This window comes from Pseudorasbora parva, chromosome 13 (genome assembly GCF_024679245.1).
Source record: "Pseudorasbora parva isolate DD20220531a chromosome 13, ASM2467924v1, whole genome shotgun sequence".
NCBI classification, from domain to species: Eukaryota; Metazoa; Chordata; class Actinopteri; order Cypriniformes; family Gobionidae; genus Pseudorasbora; species Pseudorasbora parva.
The window spans coordinates 43,820,648-43,846,967 of record NC_090184.1 but is presented as its reverse complement, the minus strand read 5'-3'; the positions used below and the strand labels follow the sequence as shown (position 1 = coordinate 43,846,967).

The window sequence follows — 26,320 nt, the reverse complement described above, 5'->3', positions numbered from 1 at the left end:
TACCGAGTTTGGTGACTGTAGATAAAACTAACCCCCCACTTTGGACAAAAGATGGCGCTATTGAGCCTCTCTACCACGCCCGTTTCTGAATCTTTGCTTGCATCTTCTGGACAGCATGTCTGATGTGTGTGTTGAGTTTCATGCAATTTCAAGCATGCTAAGAGTCTCAAAAACACATAAAAAGATTATTAGACTTTGACACGTTGCCATGACAACAGTATTTCAAGAATCAGGAATCCATTCATATGTCTATATCTGCCATGTTTTGACATTATACTGATGAAGTTTGAAGTGAATCGGGTGAAAATAAGATAGGGATTTAAAGCAATTTTGAAAGTGACACACTTCCTGCTGCCAGTTGGTGGCGCTATAACTTTGACTCACAAATGACATATCCATGTGATCGGCCTCCTACAACGAACACACAGCTGAAGTTTCATCAAAATGAATTAATGTATGCAGAAGTTATAACACACTTCCTGTTTCCCTTTTCTCGCCATAAATTCGTCTCTTCGCCACGGCCTAACCGTTTGAGATATCAAAAAGTTGCTCGCAATTTGGCATCCTCAGTGTGTTGACTTCACGCTGACCAAGTTTGGTGCTGATCGGGTGAATCGTCTAGGAGGAGTATCGCAAATTCCACAGCATGCGTTCCACAGCATGCGTTCAACAACCCCTAATAGCTCACTTCCTGTTGGGCTGACGCATAACTTAGAGCACGAAAGTTGTTCGGCCCGATGAGCTCTATATGTGTACCGAGTTTCATATATGTACGTGCAAGTCGGTTTTATTTATAGACCACGTTTTCAGAGCCCACTTTAGGGGGCGCTGTCGAGCCCCCCTGCCACGCCCGGGTCCCAGCCTCAGCCCGGCCCTGATGGCCGCGCATTCTGATGCGTGTGCAAAGTTTCAAGAGTTTTCGAGCACGGGAAGGGCCCCAAAAATGCCCAAATAGTCGCGTAAAAAAATAATAATAAATAATAATAACAAATAATCCTTAGAAGAACAATAGGGCTCTTCGCCCTTTCAGGGCTTGGGCCCTAATAATCCTTAGAAGAACAATAGGGCTCTGCGCCCTTTCAGGGCTTGGGCCCTAATAACAAAAAATAATCCTTAGAAGAACAATAGGGCTCTGCGCCCTTTCAGGGCTTGGGCCCTAATAATAATAATAATCCTTAGAAGAACAATAGGGCTCTGCGCCCTTTCAGGGCTTGGGCCCTAATAAGTAAGAAAAGCATTTTTTGCAGTGCTGTCACTTTAATGCAGCAGAAAATAAGACTCGGTACGGAAACGATCGCCGCACCGCTCCTGGAACGGACTGACGGATCGCATCCGCGTGCAGTGTGAAAGCTGTAATCCGGTAACATGGGTACGGGAAAAAATACACACTGCATACGCTCTGCAGACAGAGTGTGTGTGAAATGGGCCTCAGCATGAAGGACAAGAACAAAAACTTGCGTCTTGAGTCTAGACAGTGAATATACCTGGCTGATGTTGACCAGCGGTTCTTCATCCTGAACCAGCATCTGAGCAAACTGAAGGCCCTGATCAGGACCGGATCTCATCACACTCCTTAACAACATCACCCAGTCTGGAGAATATCCCATCTGCCCCGAAACAACACCACATGTCAATCACATCACACCAGACACATTGGAATTGAGTGCTTTAAAGGGATAGTTCACTTTAAAATGTAAATTCTGTCATCTTTTACTCACCCTCAAGTTGTTTCAAACCTGGATGAATTTCTTTCTTCAGCTGAACACAAGGGAAGATATTTTGAGGAATGTCAGTAACCAATCAGTTAACTAGAGCCATTGACTTCCATAGTTGGAAAAAAAAAAATACTATGGAAGTCAATGGCTCCAGTTAACTGTTTAGTAACTGACTGTGGCGAGATGAACGAGCGAGAGACATGGGAGGAGGCGAGTGAGACGTGATTGCGAAAGAGCGTCACCTGCGAGCCACACCGGTCTCGAGTCCTCTCATGAGGGAGCTCGGGGGCATTTAAGGACGAGCGACACCAGTCCAAGACGAGAGAGGACCAGGTCTGGGTTTTACGTTGAGTTTTGTTTGTTTTGTTATGTGTGTGCGGGCAGTCGTCTGTGAGGGGCTGCCCGCGGTTTACTTTCGTTTTGTTTATTTAATAAAAGTTGTTGAATGTTCGCCGGTTCCCGCCTCCTTCCTTCCCATTTCTACGAACGTTATTACACTGACATTCTTCAAAATATCTTCCCGTGTGTTCAGCTGAAGAAAGAAGGATTTGAATCAACTTGAGGGTGAGTAAAGGATGACAGAATTTTCATTTTAAAGTGAACTACCCCTTTAAAGTGCTCCTATTATACTTTTTAGGATATTATCTTTCATGTATAGTGTAATAGAGCTGTTTGTGAATGTAAAAGATCTGCAAAGTTTCAAAGATTGTCTCTTTGCCCCGCCCTCAATCACTGTAGTTGTATTTGAGAGTTTTGTTGGTGTTGTTCATGTGGAGAAGATGCTGCTTTCTGCTGAGATTGATACAGTAAAACCCACACAATCGTTATTGTTCATGCACTGCAAAAAAAATGCTTTTCTTACTTAGTATTTTTGTCTTGTATCTAGTCCAAACATCTAAAAATTCTTATAACAGGAAGTATTTACTAGACAAACATAAGTAATTGTTTTGTTTTGGGGAAAAATAACTCAAAATGAAAAGAGCTTTTGCTTAAAATAAGCTAAACAATCTGCCAATGGAAAAAGAAAAATAATCTTAAAATAAAAATATTTTACTTACCCCATTGGCAGATTATTTAGCTGATTTTAAGCTGAACTCTCTTCATTTTGAGTAATCCCCCCCCCCCCCCCCCCAAAAAAAAGAAAGACAATAATTTTTTACTTGTCTAGTAAATTTTTCTTAATGTAAGAATTTTTAGATATTTAGACTAGAAACAAGACAAAATACTAAGTTAGAAATGCATTTTTTGCAGTGTGTCATTGTGTGTCATGAGCTGAGATTCAGATATGATAATGAGCGTTTGGGTTCCGGCCAATCACATCAGACTGGGCCATCTCTCACCAATCAGAGCAAAGCATCTCTTCAAAAGGCGGGGTTTAGAGAGACTGAATCCTTGATCGAAACGTTTCAAACACAGTGAGAAAAGAGCTAATGCTGCAATGTTTTTGGCCATGGATGCATGCAAAACTATCGTAGGAGACTAAAAACAAAACTAGGAAGCGTTAAAATAGCATAATAGGGCACTTTAAAAGAAAGCCGTTACCTTCTTAGCATAGAGGACGATCTTCTGGAATTGACCGGTCTCAGCGAAGCACTGAATGACTTTAGCGGGAACATTGGCCCGGAGATAAACACTGAGGGCCAGAGTGATGTCAGCGGCCTTCACCAGATCCCCCAACTCCTCCGAGCACTCCAGCTGCAGGGCATCATGGGAAAACGATCACCAACAGGACAGCAATCCAACACGCATGAGTCATTTTCAGTGTTGCTTTTGTTAACTAATACTAAAACTAGAACTAATAAAACATTTTGGTAACTATCAAAAAGCTGAAATAAAATTAAATATAAATTTTAAAATGTAGTTGTCATCGCAACTAAATGAAATAAAACTGGAAATAAATCTATCTAGAAGCATTAAAATATGAAAAATAAATGATTAATGTCAAAAGCATGTTACAAAATGACTAAAACTTAAACAAAAAGTAGCACCGGTCATTTTGCGGTAAGTGGAAACTATGTCCAACCAATTGCACATTTCAAGCATTCAAATTTAATTATTCTCAAAACAGTATGGATGGATGGATGAATGATGGAAAGAACGATAGACAGATGGATGTTGGATGATGGATAGAAAGAATGATAAACAGACGGATGGATGGATGGATGATGATTAGAAAGAATGATAGACAGACGGATGGATGGATGGATGATGGAAAGAACGATAGACAGATCGATGTTGGATGATGGATAGGAAGAATGATAAACAGACGGATGGATGGATGGATGATGGATAGAAAGAACGATAGACAGATGGATGTTGGATGGATGATGGCTAGAAAGAACGATAGACGGATGGATGATGGATGGATGATAGAAAGAATGATAGACAGACGGATGGATGGATGGATGATGACTAGAAAGAATGATAGACAGACGGATGGATGGATGAATGATGGAAAGAACGATAGACAGATCGATGTTGGATGATGGATAGGAAGAATGATAAACAGACGGATGGATGGATGGATGATGACTAGAAAGAATGATAGACAGACGGATGGATGGATGGATGATGGATAGAAAGAACGATAGACAGATGGATGTTGGATGGATGATGGCTAGAAAGAACGATAGACGGATGGATGATGGATGGATGATAGAAAGAATGATAGACAGACGGATGGATGGATGGATGATGACTAGAAAGAATGATAGACAGACGGATGGATGGATGGATGATGGATAGAAAGAACGATAGACAGATGGATGTTGAATGGATGATGGCTAGAAAGAACGATAGACGGATGGATGTTGGATGGATGATGGCTAGAAAGAACGATAGACGGATGGATGATGGATGGATGATAGAAAGAATGATAGACAGACGGATGGATGGATGAATGATGGAAAGAACGATAGACAGATGGATGTTGGATGATGGATAGAAAGAATGATAGACAGACGGATGGATGGATGGATGATGACTAGAAAGAATGATAGACAGACGGATGGATGGATGATGGATAGAAAGAACGATAGACAGATGGATGTTGGATGATGGATAGAAAGAACGATAGACAGATGGATGTTGGATGGATGATGGCTAGAAAGAACGATAGACAGATGGATGTTGGATGGATGATGGATAGAAAGAACGATAGACAGATGGATGTTGGATGGATGATGGCTAGAAAGAACGATAGACAGATGGATGTTGGATGGATGATGGATAGAAAGAACGATAGACAGATGGATGTTGGATGGATGATGGCTAGAAAGAATGATAGACAGATGGATGTTGGATGGATGATGGATAGAAAGAACGATAGACAGATGGATGTTGGATGATGGATAGAAAGAACGATAGACAGATGGATGTTGGATGGATGATGGCTAGAAAGAACGATAGACGGATGGATGATGGATGGATGATAGAAAGAATGATAGACGGATGGATGACGAATGGAATATAAGACAGATGGATGGATGGATGATGGATAGAAGGAATGATAGACGGATGGATGGATCTTAAGCCCATCGATTTAAATTTCATGTTAAGCCAAAATAACAAAAAACTTTTTGTAAAAAAAAAAAAAATGTTAAGTCATTTTAAATAATAAAATAATTTAATAAAAGAAATATATATATTTTAACAAAAACATCTGTGGTGGTCGTCTCTAAAAGCTAAGATTTTGTTAAATCTGTCTGAAAATACTGTCTAACTTTTTTTCCCACAAACTGTATAAATGCACAGATACTGTATGTTGAAATAAAATGGTAAAAAATGAATGGATTTGTAATCAGTGAGCTAAGCTAATGCTAATAGCACACCTTCTCTCCCTTGAGCCACTTCTCCAGGAGCTGCTTGCGTCCCTGCTGAAGCACCGGCCTGCAGAGCTCCACCGACTCCAGCTTATTCAGCTGCCCGCGGTCCAACAGAACCCCGAAATACTGCAGCAGTGGAGAGGCCTGACCGCCCTGAGCCGGCACCGCCTGGAACTTGCGGATGGTGTCGGCCGTACGCAACACACCCTGGCCATACACACAGAGAGAGAGCATTCATAGAGCACAGCAAACCTTTTGTAGCCTAGAAATCTCGACGCACCCTAGCGGCAGCAAATCTAATCTGCCGCGAGTGTCGTCTAGCAACTCTCAATACACGTCTGAGCTGTAAACGCCAAACTCTTGTCAGGCAAATCACATCGTGTATAGAGTCAGTGGGCGGGGCTTAAACTGGCGAACGGCGGTCTTTCGAATCAGCTCTGACCGCGACTCTGGAAGACTTGGAGTTAAGCTTTTCTCTGAGAAAAGAACAAAGAACGGCACTGAAGTCATTCTTAAAAAGGGAAGATGTGTTCGGGGTTTAGCAGACCGGATACGGTGAAAGTTTAATCTATCAACAAGCTCTGTTTCACCTTCGTTGCTCTGGTTGGTGTAGCGCTATCCTATCGCGTGCAGAGGGAGTTTGAAAGACAACCGTTTATCCCGCCCCTCGGATTGAGTCCTGTCAAACATCTTAATGTGGGTCTGAATTGTCAGGCTAAACCTTTTGTGTTTGTTGAAAGTGAATTGAGTGTGTTTTTCGAGTTCCGTATATTCAGCACTTTAAGGGTTAGTTCACGCAAAAATGAAAATTATTTCATTAATTCCTCCCCCTCAAGTCGTTGGACACCCGTTCATCTTCAGAACACAAATGAAGATATTTTAGTGTAAAGCTGAGAAAGGCTTCAGAAAGGCCTCCATTGGCATTCAGTACATTCCCACACACAAGACCCATAAAGGCCCTAAACACATCGACACACAGCCCATCTCACTACAGCGGCTGGACAATCATTTTACGAAGCGACGAAAATAGTTTTTGTGCGCAAAAAAAATCTAAATAATGACTTTATCCCCCAAGTTATTGTCTTCCGTGTAGGTCTCGGACGTGAACTCACGCGACAGCGGCTCCTCCTCTTCTGGGTCATGAACGGCGGATCTGTGCAATATTATCGCGCATGCGTCGAGTTCACGTCAATAACTTGGTGGATAAAGTCGTTATTTGGATTTTTGTGCGCACAATAACTATTCTCGTCGCTTCATCAAATGATTGTCGAGCCGCTGTAGTGAGATGGGCTTTGTAACGCCGTCTTTAGTGCCTTTATGGGTCTTGTGAGTGGGTCAGTGGGAATGGACTGAATGCCAATGGAGGCCTTTCTGAAGCCTTTCTCAGCTTTACACTAAAATATCTTCATTTGTGTTCTGAAGATGAACGAAGGTCTTACGGGTGTCCAACGACATGAGGGGGAGGAATTAATGAAATAATTTTCATTTTTGGGTGAACTAACCCTTTAAAAGCCTTTAATTTTCTCAAAAAACAACTTATTACGATAGTATCGATTATAAGTGTGCCTTATAATCCAGAGCGCCTTATTTATGGATCAAGGCGTGCGTTCAAAATGTTTCAGTATTAAAAACGAATAAATACAATTTAATAATAATAAAATGTTTCAGTACGACTGGTAAACTACAAAACCCCACCGCATCTCTACAGTCACTATTCAAATTGTTACGTCCCAGGACGTATGTGTATGTTTTATAATTATGGTGTTTGTGTCATTCATTGATGTACTGTGTTATTGCTGGCAATTGAAGTTTTTTTGATGTGTGTTCTGCCCTATTTCCTGTGCTCCTCCCTGTCCTTATCTAGGTGATGGGACCTACCAGATGCTCATCATCACTGTCAGGAGGAGCCAGTATTTAAGCAGAACAGGAGAGAGGTCCAGAGAGATTCCTTCTCCCAGGAGCATGAGAGGGTTGTGACGTTGCCAGTCCCAGAGTGGTGCTCTTGTTGTGTCTTAAAGGAACACTCCACTTTTTTGAAAATAGGCTTATTTTCCAAGTCACTTAGAGTTACACAGTCGAGTTTTACCATTTTTGAATCCATTCAGCCGATCTCTGTATCTGGCGGTAGCACTTTTAGCATAGCTTAGCATACATTATTGAATCGGATTAGACCATTAGCATCGCACTCAAAAGATTTTTACTATATTTTCCTATTTAAAAATTGACTCTTCTGTAGTTTCATCGTGTACTAAGACCAACGGAAAATGAAAAACATCATTTTTTTAGGCCGATATAGCTAGGTATTTTCTGCTTAATATCACTGCGCTGCTGCACCCATAGAATGGCATTAAAGTTCCCTGATTATTTCACAGGAATGAGAGAATAGACCTTTTTAACACTTCCGCATTTTTAACCGGAAGTTAGTTAAGGACGTGCAAAGACACTTCCTGTTACCGTAGTAGTAGCTAGCGGGAAATGCAAAAATGGGTGAGTCTAAAAACAGGAGTTTTTGTTGTGTCCCAGGTTGTTTGTGTTGTACCCAAAAACAACCATACATGTCTTTTCACTAATTTCCATCTGATCAAGCAACAAGAAATTTGTGGATTCATGCTGTTAGAAGAGAAGAAGGGCCGAATTTCTCTGTGAGAAAAGGCAGCATTTACGTCTGTAGCAGACACTTTGCCAAGGAGGATTACTCCGGTGGAACAACCATCAGTCGCCTTAAAAGTGTGGTGTCCTAAGCCTTTTCTTGTGGAACAATTTTACAGTACCACTCAATAGGGAGTCTGTATTTTGAAAGGGTGAACAAACGTCAGCGTGTCCCCTCCCAGGCGGATGACAACGGTGCAGCTGCTAAAATGGATCACGATAATGTGACACACCCACCCGCAGGTAAGGTTTAAACAACGTCTAAACATTACAGTTGTTATAAATATAAAATGTACACATCATTTGCAAGTTTTCTTGCCATATTGATGCGTTTTATTGTTAGTCTTTGCAAAACAACAAGTGGTTTAAAATGTGATACGTCAGCATCCTCTAATGGTGTCTGCGAAATTTGTAGCCTTTGTCCAGTTTATTGGTCTTGGTGGAGGAATTTGCGTCAGAAAAGGCTCAGAGAAAACACTCTGCTGGTATACATTTTGCTGAGTATAAGCGTGAAGCGGAAGAATGCCTACGTGTCAGTGACATATTTCCGTTTTTTGTGAAAAAGTCTATAGTCTATAATCGGTCTAAAAATCCAAACTTTTATTTTTTCCGTTGGTCTTAGTACATGATGTAACTACATAATAGTAATGTTTTAAATGGGAAAAATATTATCTTTGAAAAAATAAAGTCTTTGGTCATTTTTAAGAGCGATGCTAACGGTCTAATCTGATTCAATGATGTATGCTAAGCTACGCTAAAAGCCTGATACATAGATCGGCTGAATGGATTCAAAAACGGTAAAACTCAACTGTGTAACTCTAAGGGACTTGGAAAATGAGCCTTTTTCAAAAAAAGTGGAGTGTTCCTTTAAGCTTAATTTGGTGTCATTGCTGTAGTGTGCAGCTTTTATGTGTTAAGCTTAAACTTAAAATCAAACTTAAATGTGTTGTGGCTGTGTGCCCGGCTGTTTAAGTCAGTTGCCTCCTATGTTGAAGCAGTAGGGAGACGGGGGGCCATTTTTCTTTTGTTCTCATTCTCTCCTGTTTTTGTTAGTAGTGAAGTAAGGTAAGAGTTTGTATTTATTTTGTGCAGGTTAATTAGATCCTATACCACTAGTTAGTAATCTTTTGTTTGTTGTTTTGGCCACTCCCGCTCTTGAACATGTATCCCTTGTGTTTATGTTGGGATTGTGTTTAGTTTGTAGTTTGTTCCTTTGGCACTGTATTTGTTTTCACTAATTTATTGCAAATAAATCTATTTAAATCTTATATTGTGTAGTGAGTGCTGGGACTGGGAACGTTTAAACCTTCTTTGTTGCTATTAAATATTCTTTAAAACATTACTTCCCTTTTTCCCCTAGAAATCTAAAATGGGAACGTAACAGAATGAAGGCACCAGCGCTAGCACGGGACATGAACATCGATGAATTTCGAGGTGCTTTTGTTTTATGAAAAGACGTAATCTCTTTATCCGCACACGAACTACCGTCTCGCAGCAACTACCAAAAGATTACCAAGGCTGGGAGATATTGTTAATATGCACATCAGCGTTTGAACAACGTTACCATGGGAGTGAACGGAGTAGTCAGAACACTTAATAAAGTTTGACTTTATCTGACTGTTTTGTTGACATTCCCTTAAGCACAGCTCTATCTAGTGGATGCATAACGCAAACCCATTCAAACGTAGTATCGTCTAATCTATGCGCATTATAATCCGGTGCGCTCGGATTATGAAAACAGTTCTAAAATAAGCCATTCATTAAAGGTGCACCTTGTAATCCGGTGCGCCTTATAATGCGTAAAATACGGTACCTTAGGAGCCGATGCAGCGACTTTGGCCGCCTCCGTGTAGCTGCCCTGTGAGAAAAGTGTGTTGAACTTGTGTGTCAGGAGCTCCTCTGCTCCGGGAAGATCGCTGCGTAACGCCATCCGTAACGCCAGCTCTGGATTCTGCAGCACGCCGGTCACGTAATTTACAATGTTCTCCTCCTCAACACACACCGACAGGACCTAGAAATACACACACATACACATTTGCGAAACATGTGACGCAACCAGACTGTAACCAGAACATGAAACTTCTAGAAGGACTGGGCTGAAAATCAAAAAATCTATTTTATTTTAAAAGCTGTTTTTTTTTTTTTTTTTATTAAAGGTGCAGTAAGCGATTTTAAAAAGCGCTGTTAAAAGTGGATCGGACCAAGCACCACAACAAACTTGTAACCAATCAGCAGTAAGGGCGTGTCCATTCATGATGGGGGAGGAGACAGAGTGAGCCAATCAGCAGTAAGGGGCGTGCCCACTCATGATGGAGGAGAAGAGAAAGAGCCAATCAGTGCAATTGGGGACGAAGCAATGAAGGGAGAGGCATGATTTCAAATGTCAACAGTGTTTTATTTTGAGAAATTGCATACTGCACCTTTAAGTGAAGTAAAAGTGTAATCTTCAGGTTACCATTCTGACTCACTAACAATTGCTGGATGGACAGACAGAACGATAGATAGAATAGATAGTGTGTGTGTGTGTGTCAGAGAGAGTGTGTGTGTACCTGCCCCTTCTTATTGACCCCGATGATCCCAGAAGTGCTCTCGTGAGCGGCCGTGACGAATATGGTTTCAGCGCTGATGCGGTTCATGTATATACACACACCCGACTCCAGATCGTACATGTGAAAGTAGCCGTATTTAGTGATGAGGTAGATGACGCCATGCTTCGTACCGATCTGAGACAGAAAACACACGGGTTAGCAGGTGTTAGTTAAAGGGTTAGTTCACACAAAAATGAAATGTATGTCATTAACTCCTCCCCCTAATGTCGTTCCACACACCCGTAAGACCTCCGTTCATCTTCACACACAGTTTAAGATATTTTATATTTAATCCGAGAGCGTATGCAAGTGTATACACACTATACTGTCCATGTCCAGAAAGGGAATAAAAACATCATCACAGTAGTCCATATGAGACATCAGTGGGTTAATTAGAGTCTCTTGAAGCATCCAAAATACATTTGGGTCCAAAAATAACAAAAACTACGACTTTATTCAGCATTGGCTTCTCTTCTGTGTTTGTTTTCAATCCGTGTCTCCCTCAGACTATAAACGAAGCTTGCGCGCTCCAGATAACACGTCAGCAGCGTCACTGGGCAGCCGTGAACACAGAAGAGAAGACAATGCTGAATAAAGTCGTAGTTTTTGTTATTTTTGGACCCAAATGTATTTTGGATGCTTCAAGAGACTCTAATTAACCCACTGATGTCTCATATGGACTACTGTGATGATGTTTTTATTCCCTTTCTGGACATGGACAGTATAGTGTTCATACACTTGCATACGCTCTCTGACTAAATATAAAATATCTTAAACTGTGTGTGAAGATGAACGGAGGTCTTACGGGTGTGGAACGACATTAGGGGGAGGAGTTAAAGGGTTACTTCAGCGATTAGCATATGGCTTTGTATCAGTAGAAACCCTGGAGAATATTCAAATTATTGTGCTTTCCCCTCTCATATCTCCCTGAGACGAGAGATTTATGCATTTTATTTCTGGAAAAATTCCTCCTATGATGCAAAATGACGATTTTTGCATCATAGGAGGAATGTTTGCCCAAAGGCTAAAGACTACACCAGCAGAGGGAGCCATTTCCGCATGTTTTGAATCCGGCATTGGGGGATGGGAGATTACACTCAGCTTGCAGACAGGATCATTTAAACGGAGCTATGGTGAGCAATGTAAGTCTTTTAACTTCTCAAATTAATTTCTATGAAAGTTAAGCTTGCAAAGGCATGAACTGAAACGCGCCAGACTGAACTCGCGTTGTGAATGTATGCCGCGAATGTAGTCGCGATTACCTCAGCTCTCATCACTCCTGCAGTTAGTGCTCAGCAGAGGTGGAAAGAGTAACAAAATATTCTACTCAAGTAAAAGTACTGTTACTTCAATGAAATTTTACTTAAGTACAAGTAAAATTACTGGTCTAAAAATTTACTCAAGTAAAAGTAAAAAGTAGCTCATTTAAAATGTACTCAGAGTAAAAGTTACTTAGTTACTTTTTTAACAGTGGGGGTGGGGGACTCTCCCCTGTAGCGTTGTGATAGAATGAGATTTTCACGATATGACAACTATCTCAGAAAACATCAATTAAACATTTACTGTACCTATTATTAAATGATGGTTATTATCACTTGTTAAAATGATGTTAAATGAATGAAGAAGATTGGTCTTTTTTTATTTGGTTGAACAAATGCTTTATTATAACAAACTTAAAACCATTTGTTTATTTTGTTTTTTCAAAATTTCAATAAAACGTATTATACGTCTAATAAACTAAATTCAATAAATTATTATGAATTAGATTAACAACTTATTTTTATCATTAATTCGTAAAAATGTTTAAGAATAATAGAGTCCATATGTAGTAGACAGAGCAGCTCATTCACAGAGAGAGAACAAGCAGATCATATATTCATATAGCATTCAATGAGTAACGAGTAGAAATATAGTGTGGCCCCTTTAAGAGCTGCGCGCGCTCCCTGAAAACGAGTTCTGCATCTTGTGTATGTGCGCACTGAGTTTTGAGCTCCCATGTGTGAGGATTATTCTCTGTTCTTCTGTTGCTAACAGTCAGTTATTTTGTTTTATTGAGTAATGCTGTGGACGGAAATGGAGTTTGTGATGAGAGTTCAGCGGGAAATAAAGCGCGATCTGTTTGACGTCAATTGCCTCCGTGTTTGCATCCACTCCAGATATATTAAGTGAGCTATTCGCATTTTTCACCCGGACACAAGCGTTACAAATGTTGTGCTTTAATGTTCACAGACCATGTCGCAATTTGATTTATTTCTAAGGCCTACAGCTCTACATTCGAGTTTTTCGTTCATTCCACCAGTTTGCATGTATTACACCAAATCTACGTTATAATGTAAAGTTAATGTTCATGACTGGATTCTGGGATTCCCTCTGCGTCACAGAAATCAATCGGCCTAAGTTATAAACATACCTTTTTAAAGCCCCTTTTCCACCAAAATTACCCGGAACTATTTGTACCAGGAACTTTTTTACAGGAACTTTTCTCCCCCCCAGACCTGCAGCTGTCTGCGTTTCGACCGCGATAAAGTTCCGAGAAGATTAGGCAAATTAGTCCGGTGATGTAGGACTGCGCGCGACTGTTCCTCCAAATCAGTGAAGGACAGTAATCATTTGTGTGTGTACCGATTGAAAGATTTAGTGATCTGTTTACATGAGACGTTATCTAAACCGATCTGGTGTTTACATGTGATGACTTTCAATCGCAATCATTTTGTCACATGCAGTTTGTCTGCCGCACCAAAAATGTCAACGCTGTTTTTTCCAGCAGCTGGAGTGTGTTGACTGTAGCCATAGCAACTCTTAACGGCCACCAGGACTAATACAGTATTATTTATAGCTATTTGTTGTAAAGTGTAATAATCATCTCAGAAAAAAAAATCTTCTGTCAGGCGCAGTTAAAGTAAAAACTGCCTGGGGCAATATACGCTGTGTCATTACTCCAACATTATCTTCATAACTTACGAAATAAAAAGTTTAGCCCTCAGAAAAATGTACTTTCCTCTCTTGTCAACATGAGCGCGGCGCGCGCCGTCACGTCATGTAAGGACACACACTTAAAAGTAATCGGTCAGGTCGTTTACATGGTGAAAAAAAATTAATAACGAGTATGGAAGAGATTCAAGCTTTGCTGCTTTTGCTGGTTATGTATAGGTTTACTAAAGAGGTAATTAACAATGACAGAAAAGAGCACTAATATGCAGATTCAGCAGCATGCAGCTGCAGCATATTCAGAAAGCTTGTAAAGCTAGATTTAAAATGACAATGTATATTATTATCAGCTATTACGGACATTGAACGTGAGATGGCTGAGACGACCGCGCGCCACCAGACAGAGAGCAAGACTGATATTTACTGAACGCAGAACGAACCTCGCAAAAGACTTTTAAAAATGCCGGTTGAACTGCGTGAGCTCAACCAATCAGCATGTTCAGCGCCCAAGTCCCGCCCTCGAAAGTTCCTGAACTTTGAAAAAGTACTACCTCGCGAGCAGGGCCGTTTGGAGGGGGAAATATTTACCCGGAACTTCAATTTTACCCTGGTTCCTGCGGTCTAAACACACGAAGTACCACCCAAAGTTCCTAGTTCCTGGGTAAAGTTCCTGTGGTGGAAACGGGGCTTTATTTGCACAGAGGGATGTGTTCTCGAACATGTTCTATGTGTTTCTTCATTTGCATCCACATTTTGTGCAAATTTGATATCCTCCAGGACAACACCACATTATTTTTTTCTATATCCAAAGTATTTCCATACTAGCCAGGGCGTTTTGCTTTCACCTGGGTCTGCGTCACTGACGTCTGTCTTGTTTGTCTCCATCTGATATTTGCGCGCATGTTCTCTCCCGCGCCCCGCGCCGTCTATTCAATATTAGTCATTTCCGGATCGCGGTGTTTTTCCTCCTCTCTTTGCATTAATGATTTATTTTTACTCAGTAACGGATGTGGTTTAAAATGTAGCGAAGTACAATACTTTAATCAAAATGTACTTAAGTAAAAGTAAAATTACAGATTTTTAAAACTACTTAAAAAAGTAGAAGTACACAGAAAAACTACTCAATTACAGTAACGCGAGTAAATGTAATTCGTTACTTTCCACCTCTGGTGCTCAGTACTGTGATACTCGCGCGGTGACTCACTCATTATATTGAACAGACACGTTCAGTTTTTAATTGTAGTGTCTCTAACTCAGTCACAGTAATGAAGTTGTTGGTGTTGGGAATGGCCTCACAGGGCAGCGAAGCATTCTGGGAATTGTAGTCTTTCATCCCCATGGGACAAAAATACATTTTCTGTCTTTTCTCAGTCTAGAAGACACCAAATTCAAAAATAATTTCACATTTCTACTGCATTGATGACCCAGTTTAAATACAGATTCATCTTCCCAGCGCTGAAGTACCCCTTTAATGACATCAATTTCATTTTTGGGTGAACTAACCCTTTAACTCCACATGTGATCAGGTGATAGTGAGATAAAGACTGAACCTGCATGGCCACAGGGAAGTCCGTCTGTGCTTCAGGAGGGAAAAACACATCCACTGCTTTCTTAGTGAACGGCTGGTTACCGGTCTGAGGCTGACCCACCTCGATGATGTGCAGCTGGAGAACACACACACATACACACACACACACACATCTTTATGCTCCAAGCAAACAGACCCACACGGAGCATGACGGGCAGAATGCTCACCTTTCCTCCAGCCTGTCCTCTGACAGCGAAGCAGAAGAGTGTTGAAGCGATGGGGTTTCCCTCGAGCTTATACAGTCCAAACGCCGCCGCGTGACCCTCGATGGGTTGAGAAACCTTACGCTCCACAGAGAACAACTGCATCGCCCCGATGACCCGGCTCTGCTGCAGGACGGCACACACACACACACAGACATTTAGTCATAATATTAGGCTTACTAAACACTCACACACAACACACACTCACACCTCAATCACACTAACACACTCACACTAACACAACACACGTCTCATTCACTCATTCACTCACTCACAGACACACACACACACACACCTCACTCACACTAACACAACACACGTCTCATTCACTCATTCACTCACTCACAGACACACACACACACCTCACTCACACTAACACAACACACGTCTCATTCACTCACTCACAGACACACACACCTCACTCACACTAACACAACACACGTCTCATTCACTCATTCACTCACTCACAGACACACACACACACCTCACTCACACTAACACAACACACGTCTCATTCACTCACTCACAGACACACACACCTCAATCACACTAACACAACACACGTCTCATTCACTCACTCACAGACACACACTCCTCACTCACACTAACACAACACACGTCTCATTCATTCACTCACACACACACAAACATCACACTAACACAACACACGTCTCATTCACTTACTCACAGACACACACACCTCACTCACACTAACACAACACACGTCTCATTCACTCACTCACAGACACACACACCTCACTCACACTAACACAACACACGTCTTATTTACTCATTCACTCACTCACAGACACACACACACACACCTCACTCACACTAACACAACACACGTCTCATTCACTTACTCACAGACACACACACCTCACTCACACTAACACAACACACGTCTTATTTACTCATTCACTCACTCACAGACACACACACACACACACCTCACTCACACTAACACAACACACGTCTCATTCACTCACTCACAGACACACACACCTAACTCACACTAACACAACACACGTCTCATTCACTCACTCACAGACACACACACACACCTCACTCACACTAACACAACACACGTCTCATTCACTCACTCACAGACACACACACCTCACTCACACTAACACAACACACGTCTCATTAATTCACTCACACACACACAAACACACCTCAATCACACTAACACAACACACGTCTCATTCACTCACTCACAGACACACACTCCTCACTCACACTAACACAACACACGTCTCATTCATTCACTCACACACACACAAACATCACACTAACACAACACACGTCTCATTCACTTACTCACAGACACACACACCTCACTCACACTAACACAACACACGTCTCATTCACTCACTCACAGACACACACACCTCACTCACACTAACACAACACACGTCTTATTTACTCATTCACTCACTCACAGACACACACACACACACCTCACTCACACTAACACAACACACGTCTCATTCACTCACTCACAGACACACACACACACACACACCTCACTCACACTAACACAACACACGTCTCATTCACTCACTCACAGACACACACACCTAACTTCACTAACACAACACATGTCTCATTCACTCACTCACAGACACACACACACCTCACTCACACTAACACAACACACGTCTCATTCACTCACTCACTCACAGACACACACACACCTCACTCAAATAACACAACACACGTCTCATTCACTCACACACACACAAACACACCTCAATCACACTAACACAACACACGTCTCATTCACTCACTCACAGACACACACACCTCACTCACACTAACACAACACACGTCTCATTCACTCACTCACAGACACAGACACACACACCTCACTCACACTAACACAACACACGTCTCATTCACTCACTCACAGACACACACACCTCACTCACACTAACACAACACACGTCTCATTCACTCACTCACAGACACACACACACACACACACCTCACTCACACTAACACAACACGTTTCATTCACTCACTCACTCACTCACTCACAAACAGACACACACACACACACACACACACACTAACACAACACGTCTCATTCACTCATTCACTCACAGACACAGACGCACACACACACTAACACAACACGTCTCATTCACTCATTCACTCACAGACACAGACGCACACACACACACCTCACTAACACTAACACAACACACATCTCATTCACTCACTCACTCACAGACACACACACACCTCACTCACACTAACACAACACACGTCTCATTCACTCACTCACAGACACAGACACACACACCTCACTCACACTAACACAACACACGTCTCATTCACTCACTCACTCACTCACTCACAGACACACACACCTCACTCACACTAACACAACACACGCCTCATTCACTCACTCACAGACACACACACCTAACTCACACTAACACAACACACGTCTCATTCACTCACTCACAGACACACACACCTCACTCACACTAACACAACACACGTCTCATTCACTCACTCACTCACTCACTCACAGACACACACACCTCACTCACTCTAACACAACACACGTCTCATTCACTCACTCACAGACACACACACCTCACTCACACTAACACAACACACGTCTCATTCACTCACTCACAGACACAGACACACACACCTCACTCACACTAACACAACACACGTCTCATTCACTCACTCACTCACTCACTCACTCACTCACAGGCACACACACCTCACTCACACTAACACAACACACGTCTCATTCACTCACTCACAGACACAGACACACACACCTCACTCACACTAACACAACACACGTCTCATTCACTCACTCACTCACTCACTCACAGACACACACACCTCACTCACACTAACACAACACACGTCTCATTCACTCACTCACTCACAGACACAGACGCACACACTTCACTCACACTAACACAATACGTCTCACTCACTCACTCACTCACAGACACAGACACACACACCTCACTCACACTAACACAACACACGTCTCACTCACTCACTCACTCACTCACTCACTCTAACACATCACACGTCTCATTCACTCACTCACTCACAGACACAGACGCACACACCTCAATCACACTAACACAATACGTCTCACTCACTCACTCACTCACTCTAACACAACACACGTCTCATTCACTCACTCACTCACAGACACAGACGCACACACTTCACTCACACTAACACAATACGTCTCACTCACTCACTCACTCACTCACAGACACACACACCTCACTCACACTAACACAACACACTCACTCACTCACTCACTCACTCACAGACACAGACACACACACCTCACTCACACTAACACAACACACTCACTCACTCACTCACTCACTCACTCACTCACTCACTCACTCACTCACTCACTCACTCACTCTCTCTAACACAACACACGTCTCATTCACTCACTCACTCACTCACAAACAGACACACACACACACCTCGCTCACACTAACACGTCTCATTCACTTACACACTCACTCTTACACACTCTCTCTCACACACACACACACACACACCTCATTCACACTAACACAACACCACTCACTCACACACTCACACACACACACTCACTCACACACTCACACACACACACACACACACACACACACCTGCGCTGATATCCCGATCAGTAGGAGCCACTTCTGCTGCTCGTCTGTCCTGTAGTTGATGACCTGACATCCTGCGAGACTGGCGTGACGATCAAACATCTTGATTGGCTGAGAGTCTCCCTCCATGCTCCAATGATAGACGGCCGTGTCCGTAACCAGGGCGATGGTGTTGACGGAGATCCACTTCCAGAACAGGACCTCGTCCGTCATGGTGTGAGCCTTCACTTTACTCTTCATCTCCATGTTGAAGATCTGCAGCGTCCGCGCCGCTGGGGGACAGAGACCACATGTGACCTTTGACCTCAGCGCTGATGCTCGCCATAAACAGACCAAACTCTTCATATATCAGTGTTGAGCTTGACGTGATTAGCAGAAAACCATAACTTCTGCATAAGATTCATCATTAAACTGAAAGGCCTCAGGGTGAGTGTTTTCAGAGATTGTTATATGTTGATGAAGATTATGAAGTCAAACATTTCTTTGGAATTACATGCACTGATAAATCAGGAGTGTGTGTGTGTGTGTGTGTGTGTGTGTGTGTGTGTGTGTGTGTGTGTGTGTGTGAGTGTGAGATAGTGTGTGTGTGAGTTTGATATAGTGTGTGTGTGTGTGTGTGTGTGTGTGTGTGTGTGTGTGTGAGTGTGTGAGCGAGTGTCTATGTGTGTGTTCTTGTGAGAGTGAGTGTGTGTGTGTGTGTGTGAGAGTGTTGAGTGTGTATGTGATGTGTGTGAGTGTGTGTGTGTGTGTGTGTGTGTGTGTGTGAGTGAGTGTGAATATGTGTGTGTGCTTGTGTGACTGTTTGTGAGAGTGTGTGTGTGCGTGCGTGAGTGTGTGTGTGTGTGTATGTATGAGTGTCTGAGTGTGTATGTGTGTGTTTGTATGAGTGTCTGAGTGTGTGTGTGTGTGTGTGTGTGTGTGTGTGTGTTCGTATGAGAGTGAGTGAGTGTGTGTGTGTGTGTGTGTGTGTGTGTCATTTTAGTATTTCATCTAAAACACTTATTTCAATTCGTTGCCAACACAACATTTAAACTTTACATTTTTTTTAGGACTATTTAATTTTTATTTCATCATTATTTCAATTACATAGAATGATTTTTAATAGTTAACAAATAACAACACTCACATACATACACACATTCTCTCTCTCTCTCTCTCTCGCTCTCTCTCTCTCTCTCTCTCTCTCTCTCTCTCTCTCTCTCTCTCTCTCTCTCTCTCTCTCTCTCTCTCTCTCTCTCTCTCTCTCTCTCACACACACACACACACACACACACACACACACACACACACACACACACACACACACAAACACACACGTAGCGTTTCCATGTTTTATGGGGACTTTCCATAGGTGTAATGGATTTTATACTGTACAAACTGTACATCCTATCCCCCCACACTGCCCCTGCCCCTAAACCTACCCATCACACACACAATGCCCCTAAACCTACCCATCACACACACACACACACACACACACTGCCCCTAAACCTACCCTTCACACACACAATGCCCCTAAACCTACCCATCACACACACACACACACACACACTGCCCCTAAACCTACCCATCACACACACACACACACACTGCCCCTAAACCTACCCATCACACACACAATGCCCCTAAACCTACCCATCACACACACACACACACACACACTGCCCCTAAACCTACCCATCACACACACACACTGCCCCTAAACCTACCCATCACACACATACACACACACACTGCCTCTAAACCTACCCATCACAGGAAACATTCTGCATTTTTACGTTCTCAAAAAAACTCCTTCTGTGTGATTTATAAGATGTTTTCCTCATGGGGACCTAAAAATGTCCCCACAAGGACAAGGATTTCGGATATTGCCATTTTTGTGGGGACATTTTGTCCCCCTAACGTAGGGATTACACGCCCACCAGCAATTTCTGAGAAATACAGTCAAAATTGTGCAATATAAACAGGGAAATCTGACTTCTTTCTTGTTTAAATCTTGTAGTTTTGAATTTATAACATGCAGGTTTAGCTTCTGGGTACAAATTTGTCCCCAAAATAAGTCCAGATACACACAGAGCTCATGCATTTGTCAGGAGCTGCGATTGTCTCGAGACACAGACCACGTCTACATACATATGAGACAGAATATACACTACCAGCAGAGGTGGACAGTAACTGAGCTCATTTACTCGAGTCCTGTACTATAAGTTCGTTTTTGAGTATCTGTACTTTACTGGAGTATTATTTTTTCTGTAAACTTATGACTAACTTCACTACATCTGAAAGACAAATATCGTTCTTTTTACTCCTCTACATTTCTATCAAGGTCCTCGAAGTCGAAAGTCGTTTCTGTCGCAGCTCTGAAAGACGGAGGATGATTTTTTTCTTCTTTAAAAGGTGTTTGGGTTTTTGCAGAAAGCCTTTCAGGAAACATTTTTGTAGAGTCTCGTGAAGTTCAATGATTTCACAGCATTTATTAAACACTGATCAGTTTAAATGCAAAAATGGAAGAAGGCGGATGTCACAATTTTAATTTTGTGGAGTATTCACATAAACAAAGTTGATTATGTCTTAAGTGAAGGTGAACAGTGTTATGGGTGTGGGTGTGTTTTTGTGTGGTTCTGTCTTTTCTTGTAGGTGGCCGCAGAGATGGGAGACACCTGACTCCAATTAGGAGGCAGCGATATATGTCGTGGCTTCAGTCAATGGAGGGAGGACGGAGAGTTGACATCATCTCCGGCTGGCCTCCGCTTGCCTCGCTTTGAGATTGTATTGTTGTCGGCATTTGGCATTTTGTAAACCCCTAGATTGTTTAATAAATTAAATTTCTTATATTAAATCCGTGTTGTGGTGATCCCATCTTTGTTGCGGTCTCGAGTGGGCCGTAACAACAGTGTGAGAATATCAGATGTGTATCAGTGTATTGGATCCGTGCATTCGGCCTTAAAGTGACAGCAGCTTTATAAAGAGCTTTGTAACTTTTCTACAAGTATTTAAATGAGTTTAAGTTAGTCGTATGCTAGTATGTCAGATGGAGCGTCACTGACTGGCTTAAACCATGATGGCATAATGTGCATTTATACAACTATAATACAATAATGCGTTGACATAAAAAAGGAAATTTACTTTTGATACTTAAGTACTTTTGAACACAAATACTTCTGTACTTTTACTCAAGTAAAAATCTGTTTTTACAACTTTCACTTGTAACGGAGTAATATTTGACCAGTAGGACTTTTACTTTTACTCAAGTAATGAAGTTGTGTACTTTGTCCACCTCTGGTTACCGGTCAAAAGTTTGAGAACAGTAATATTTTTTAGTGTTTTTAAAGAAGTCTCTTCTGCTCACCAAGGCTGCATTTATGTTATTAGAAATACAAAAAAGCTGTAATATTATGAAATATCATTAAAATATAACATAACAGTTTTTTATTTGAATATATATTAAAATATATTCATATATTCCTGTGATCAAAGCTGAATTTATCATCATTACTCCAGTCTTAATAATAATAATTTGTTGTTTATATAGCGCTTTTCAAGGCACTCAAAGCGCTTTACATAGAAGGGGGGAGTCTCCTCAACCACCACCAATGTGCAGCACCACCTGAATGATGCGACGGCAGCCATATTGCGCCAGAACGCTCACCACACACCAGCTGATTGGTGGAGAGGAGACAGAGTGATGAAGCCAATCAGGATATGGGGATGATTAGGAGGCCATGATGGACAGAGGCCAGTGGGCAAATTTGGCCAGGATGCCGGGGTTACACCCCTACTCTTTATCGAAGGACATCCTGGGATTTTTAATGACCACAGAGAGTCGGGACCTCGGTTTAACGTCTCATCTGAAGGACGGTGCTCTTTGTCCGTATAGTGTCCCCATCGCTATACTGGGGCGTTAGGACCCACACATACCACAGGGTGAGCGCCCCCTGCTGGCCTCACTAACACCTCCACCAGCAGCTCCTGGTTTTCCCAGTTGGTCTCCCATCCAGGTACTGACCAGGCTCAGCCCTGCTGGGAAACCAGTCTTGGGCTACAGGGTGATATGGCTGCTGGTAAGTGTCACAGTCTTCAGTGTCACATGATCCTTCACTAATCATTCTCATGAGGATTTACTGCTTTAAGGACATTTATGATTATTATTACTGTTGAAACAGTTGTGTAAATTTTTTTTTAGGATACTTTGATGAATAGAAAGTTCAAAAGAACAGTATTTATCTGAAATAAAAAGCTTTTTTAACATTGTACCACTATTTAAATGTTTTGGGTCGGTAAGAATAAAAAAATGTTTTGGGGAAAATAACTTAAAGAAATGAATACATTACTTTAGCAGGGATGCATTAAATTAATGTGTTAAATTAGTGACAGTAGTATAGACATTTATAATGTTGCAAAAGCTTTATATTTCAGATAAAAGCGGTTCTTTTGAACTTTCTATTCATCAAAGAATCCTAAAAAAATGTACACAACTGTTTTCAACACTGATAATAATCATAAATGTCTCTTGATCATCATAATCCTCCTATGAGAGTGATTAGTGAAGGATCATGTGACACTGAAGACTGGAGTAATGATGATAAATTCAGCTTTGATCACAGGAATAAATCACACTTTACTATATATTCACACAGAGAACAGATATTTTATATTTTAATAATATTCCCAATATCACAGCCTTTTTGTATTTCTAATAACATAAATGCAGCCTTGGTGAGCAGAAGAGACTTCTTTTAAAACATTAAAAAATCTTCCCGTTCTAAAACGTTTGACCATTAGTGTATATACAGTACAGGCCAAAAGTTTGGACACGTTATTATTTGTAATGTTTTTGAAAGAAGTTTCTTCTGCTCATCAGTCCTGCATTTATTTGATCAAAAATACAGAAAAAAATGAAATATATTATTACAACTTAAAATAAGTGGTTTTTAATTTATTATACTTTAAATTATAATTTATTTCTGTGATCAAAGCTGAATTTTCAGGATGGTTCCTCCAGTCTTCAGTGATCATGATCCTTCAGAAATCATTCTCAGATGAGGATTCGTTTACAAAGATGGAAACAGTTCTGCTTTTTCATAACCTGTGATACTTTTTTATAATACTTTGATGAATAAAAAATAAAAATAAAATAAAAAAAGAAGCAAATGTTTTAAAAATAGAAATCTTTTGTAACAACAATATACACTACTGGTCAGTATTTTGGGGTCAGTCATTTTTTTTCTTTCTTTTTTTGAAATAAATCAATAATTTTATTCAGCAATTAATTTGATAAAAATTGACAGTAAAGGAGATTTATATTATTTGAAAATATGTTTTTATTTTAAATAAATGCAGTTCTTTTGAACCTTTTATTCATCAAATATATTAATCAGCAGAACTGTTTCCAACACTCATAATAAATCAGAATATGAGAATGATTTCTGAAGGATCATGATCACTGAAGACTGGAGGAATAATCCTGAGAATTCAGCTTTGATCGCAGAAATAAATGATCATTTAAAGTATAATAAATTAAAAACCACTTATTTTGAATTGTAATAATATATTTCATTTTTTTCTGTATTTTTGATCAAATAAATGCTTGACTTCTTTCAAAAACATTACAAATAGTAATGTGTCCAAACTTTTGGCCTGTACTGTATATATATATATGTATGTGTGAAGACACAACGACTGACGGATCGGCTGAAAAACTCACCATCTTCAGAGTTCAGAGAGCAGAGGTTAGAGTGAGAAAGAACATGTTTGAGAAATGTGTCAGAAAACAACATGAAGCCAGTCAGAGCGACTGAGACAGAAGCTTTGGCACCTTTCAGAGCGATAACTTTGCTGGCGGGGTTCATGATGGCGCTGTCGGCTGTGATTGGCCGCCGGATTGGGTTCGCCGGGTCACTCAGGTCGATGATGACCACCTGGTTCTGCTCGCCCACCTTCTCTCGGATGCAGATGAAGCGGTCCGACTCCATTGTCAGGCAGCTGAAGCTGATGCCGGCCGGACTCACTCCCAGAGACTGCAGCTGGAGGACGAGACACACACACACACACACGTTGCGTTTTTGAGAACTGTGGGGACTTTCCATATATGAATTTTACACTGTACAAACTGCACATTCTATCCCTCTACACTGCCCTGCCCATCACACACACACACTGCCCCTAAACCTACCCATCACACACACACACACACACACACACACATATACACACTGCCCCTGCCCCTTAACGTACCCTTTATCCCCCCAGTCTGACACCCCTGCACACACACACACACAGCCCCTAAACTTACCCATCACACACACACACACACACACACACACACACACTGCCCCAGCCCCAGCCCCTGCCCCTAAACCTACCCATCACATACACACACACTTGTGGGGACATTTGGTCCCCACAATGTAATATAAACAAGTACACACACCCACACACACACCAGTGAAGAACTAACTAACTGATGCCATAACACAGGAGCTGATGAAAAGATCATAATGACTATATAAAAATCATAACTAACATGAATAAATAAAATTTAAAATAATTACACTTCCTAAAAATGTAATTCATAAATGTACAATTAAAATAATAAATAATAAAAATAAATAAATAAATAAAGGACTTACTGAAAACGTATTAAATCAAAATTAAACCATTAAAATAATACAAAATAACAAAATTTGATATATATATATAAAATTATGATTATGATTTAATACATAAATAATAACTTGACATAAATAATTGAAAAGAATAATCAAAATAAAACACATACTAAAATTAAACAAATTAAAATAAATCATTTAATCAAAATAAAACACTTATAAAAATGTTTTTTAAAAATAAGTTCAATCATAATGTCCAATTAAAATAATTTAAAATAAAAACAATCTAAAAATGTAAATCATAAAAATATTCAATTTAAATAATTTAAAAAAACTATCAAAATAAAACACTTACTAAAAATCTATTAAATCATAATCTAAAGATTTAAAATAAAATCACTAAATTATAACAATATTAAATTAAAATAATGTTAAATTAAAACAAATTGAAATTTAATTATTAAAATATGAAACTGAAATAATTAATAAAACTAATCAAAATAAAACACTAACTAAAAATTTCTTAAATAATCTAAAGCTAAAATGAAAGATTTTAAA

The 26,320-nt window shown here is 40.7% G+C and overlaps 1 protein-coding gene across 4 annotated transcripts in view; it reads right to left on the bottom strand.

Annotated features, from left to right (window-relative positions):
• Positions 1–26,320, bottom strand: part of cltcl1 (clathrin, heavy chain-like 1) — a 145,670-nt gene that overhangs the window by 96,833 nt on the left and 22,517 nt on the right. For 3 of the 4 annotated variants that reach the window (XM_067414540.1, XM_067414541.1, XM_067414542.1), the window contains exons 2-10: positions 24,970–25,177; positions 19,158–19,426; positions 15,460–15,621; positions 15,255–15,368; positions 10,738–10,911; positions 10,002–10,199; positions 5,546–5,746; positions 3,258–3,410; positions 1,485–1,607 (exon numbers count right to left, since the gene is read on the bottom strand). In XM_067414540.1, coding sequence (XP_067270641.1) covers positions 1,485–1,607; positions 3,258–3,410; positions 5,546–5,746; positions 10,002–10,199; positions 10,738–10,911; positions 15,255–15,368; positions 15,460–15,621; positions 19,158–19,426; positions 24,970–25,177 — 1,602 coding nt within the window. The remainder of the gene's footprint in view (positions 1–1,484; positions 1,608–3,257; positions 3,411–5,545; positions 5,747–10,001; positions 10,200–10,737; positions 10,912–15,254; positions 15,369–15,459; positions 15,622–19,157; positions 19,427–24,969; positions 25,178–26,320) is intronic. The other variant, XM_067414543.1, reaches the window with a different exon arrangement.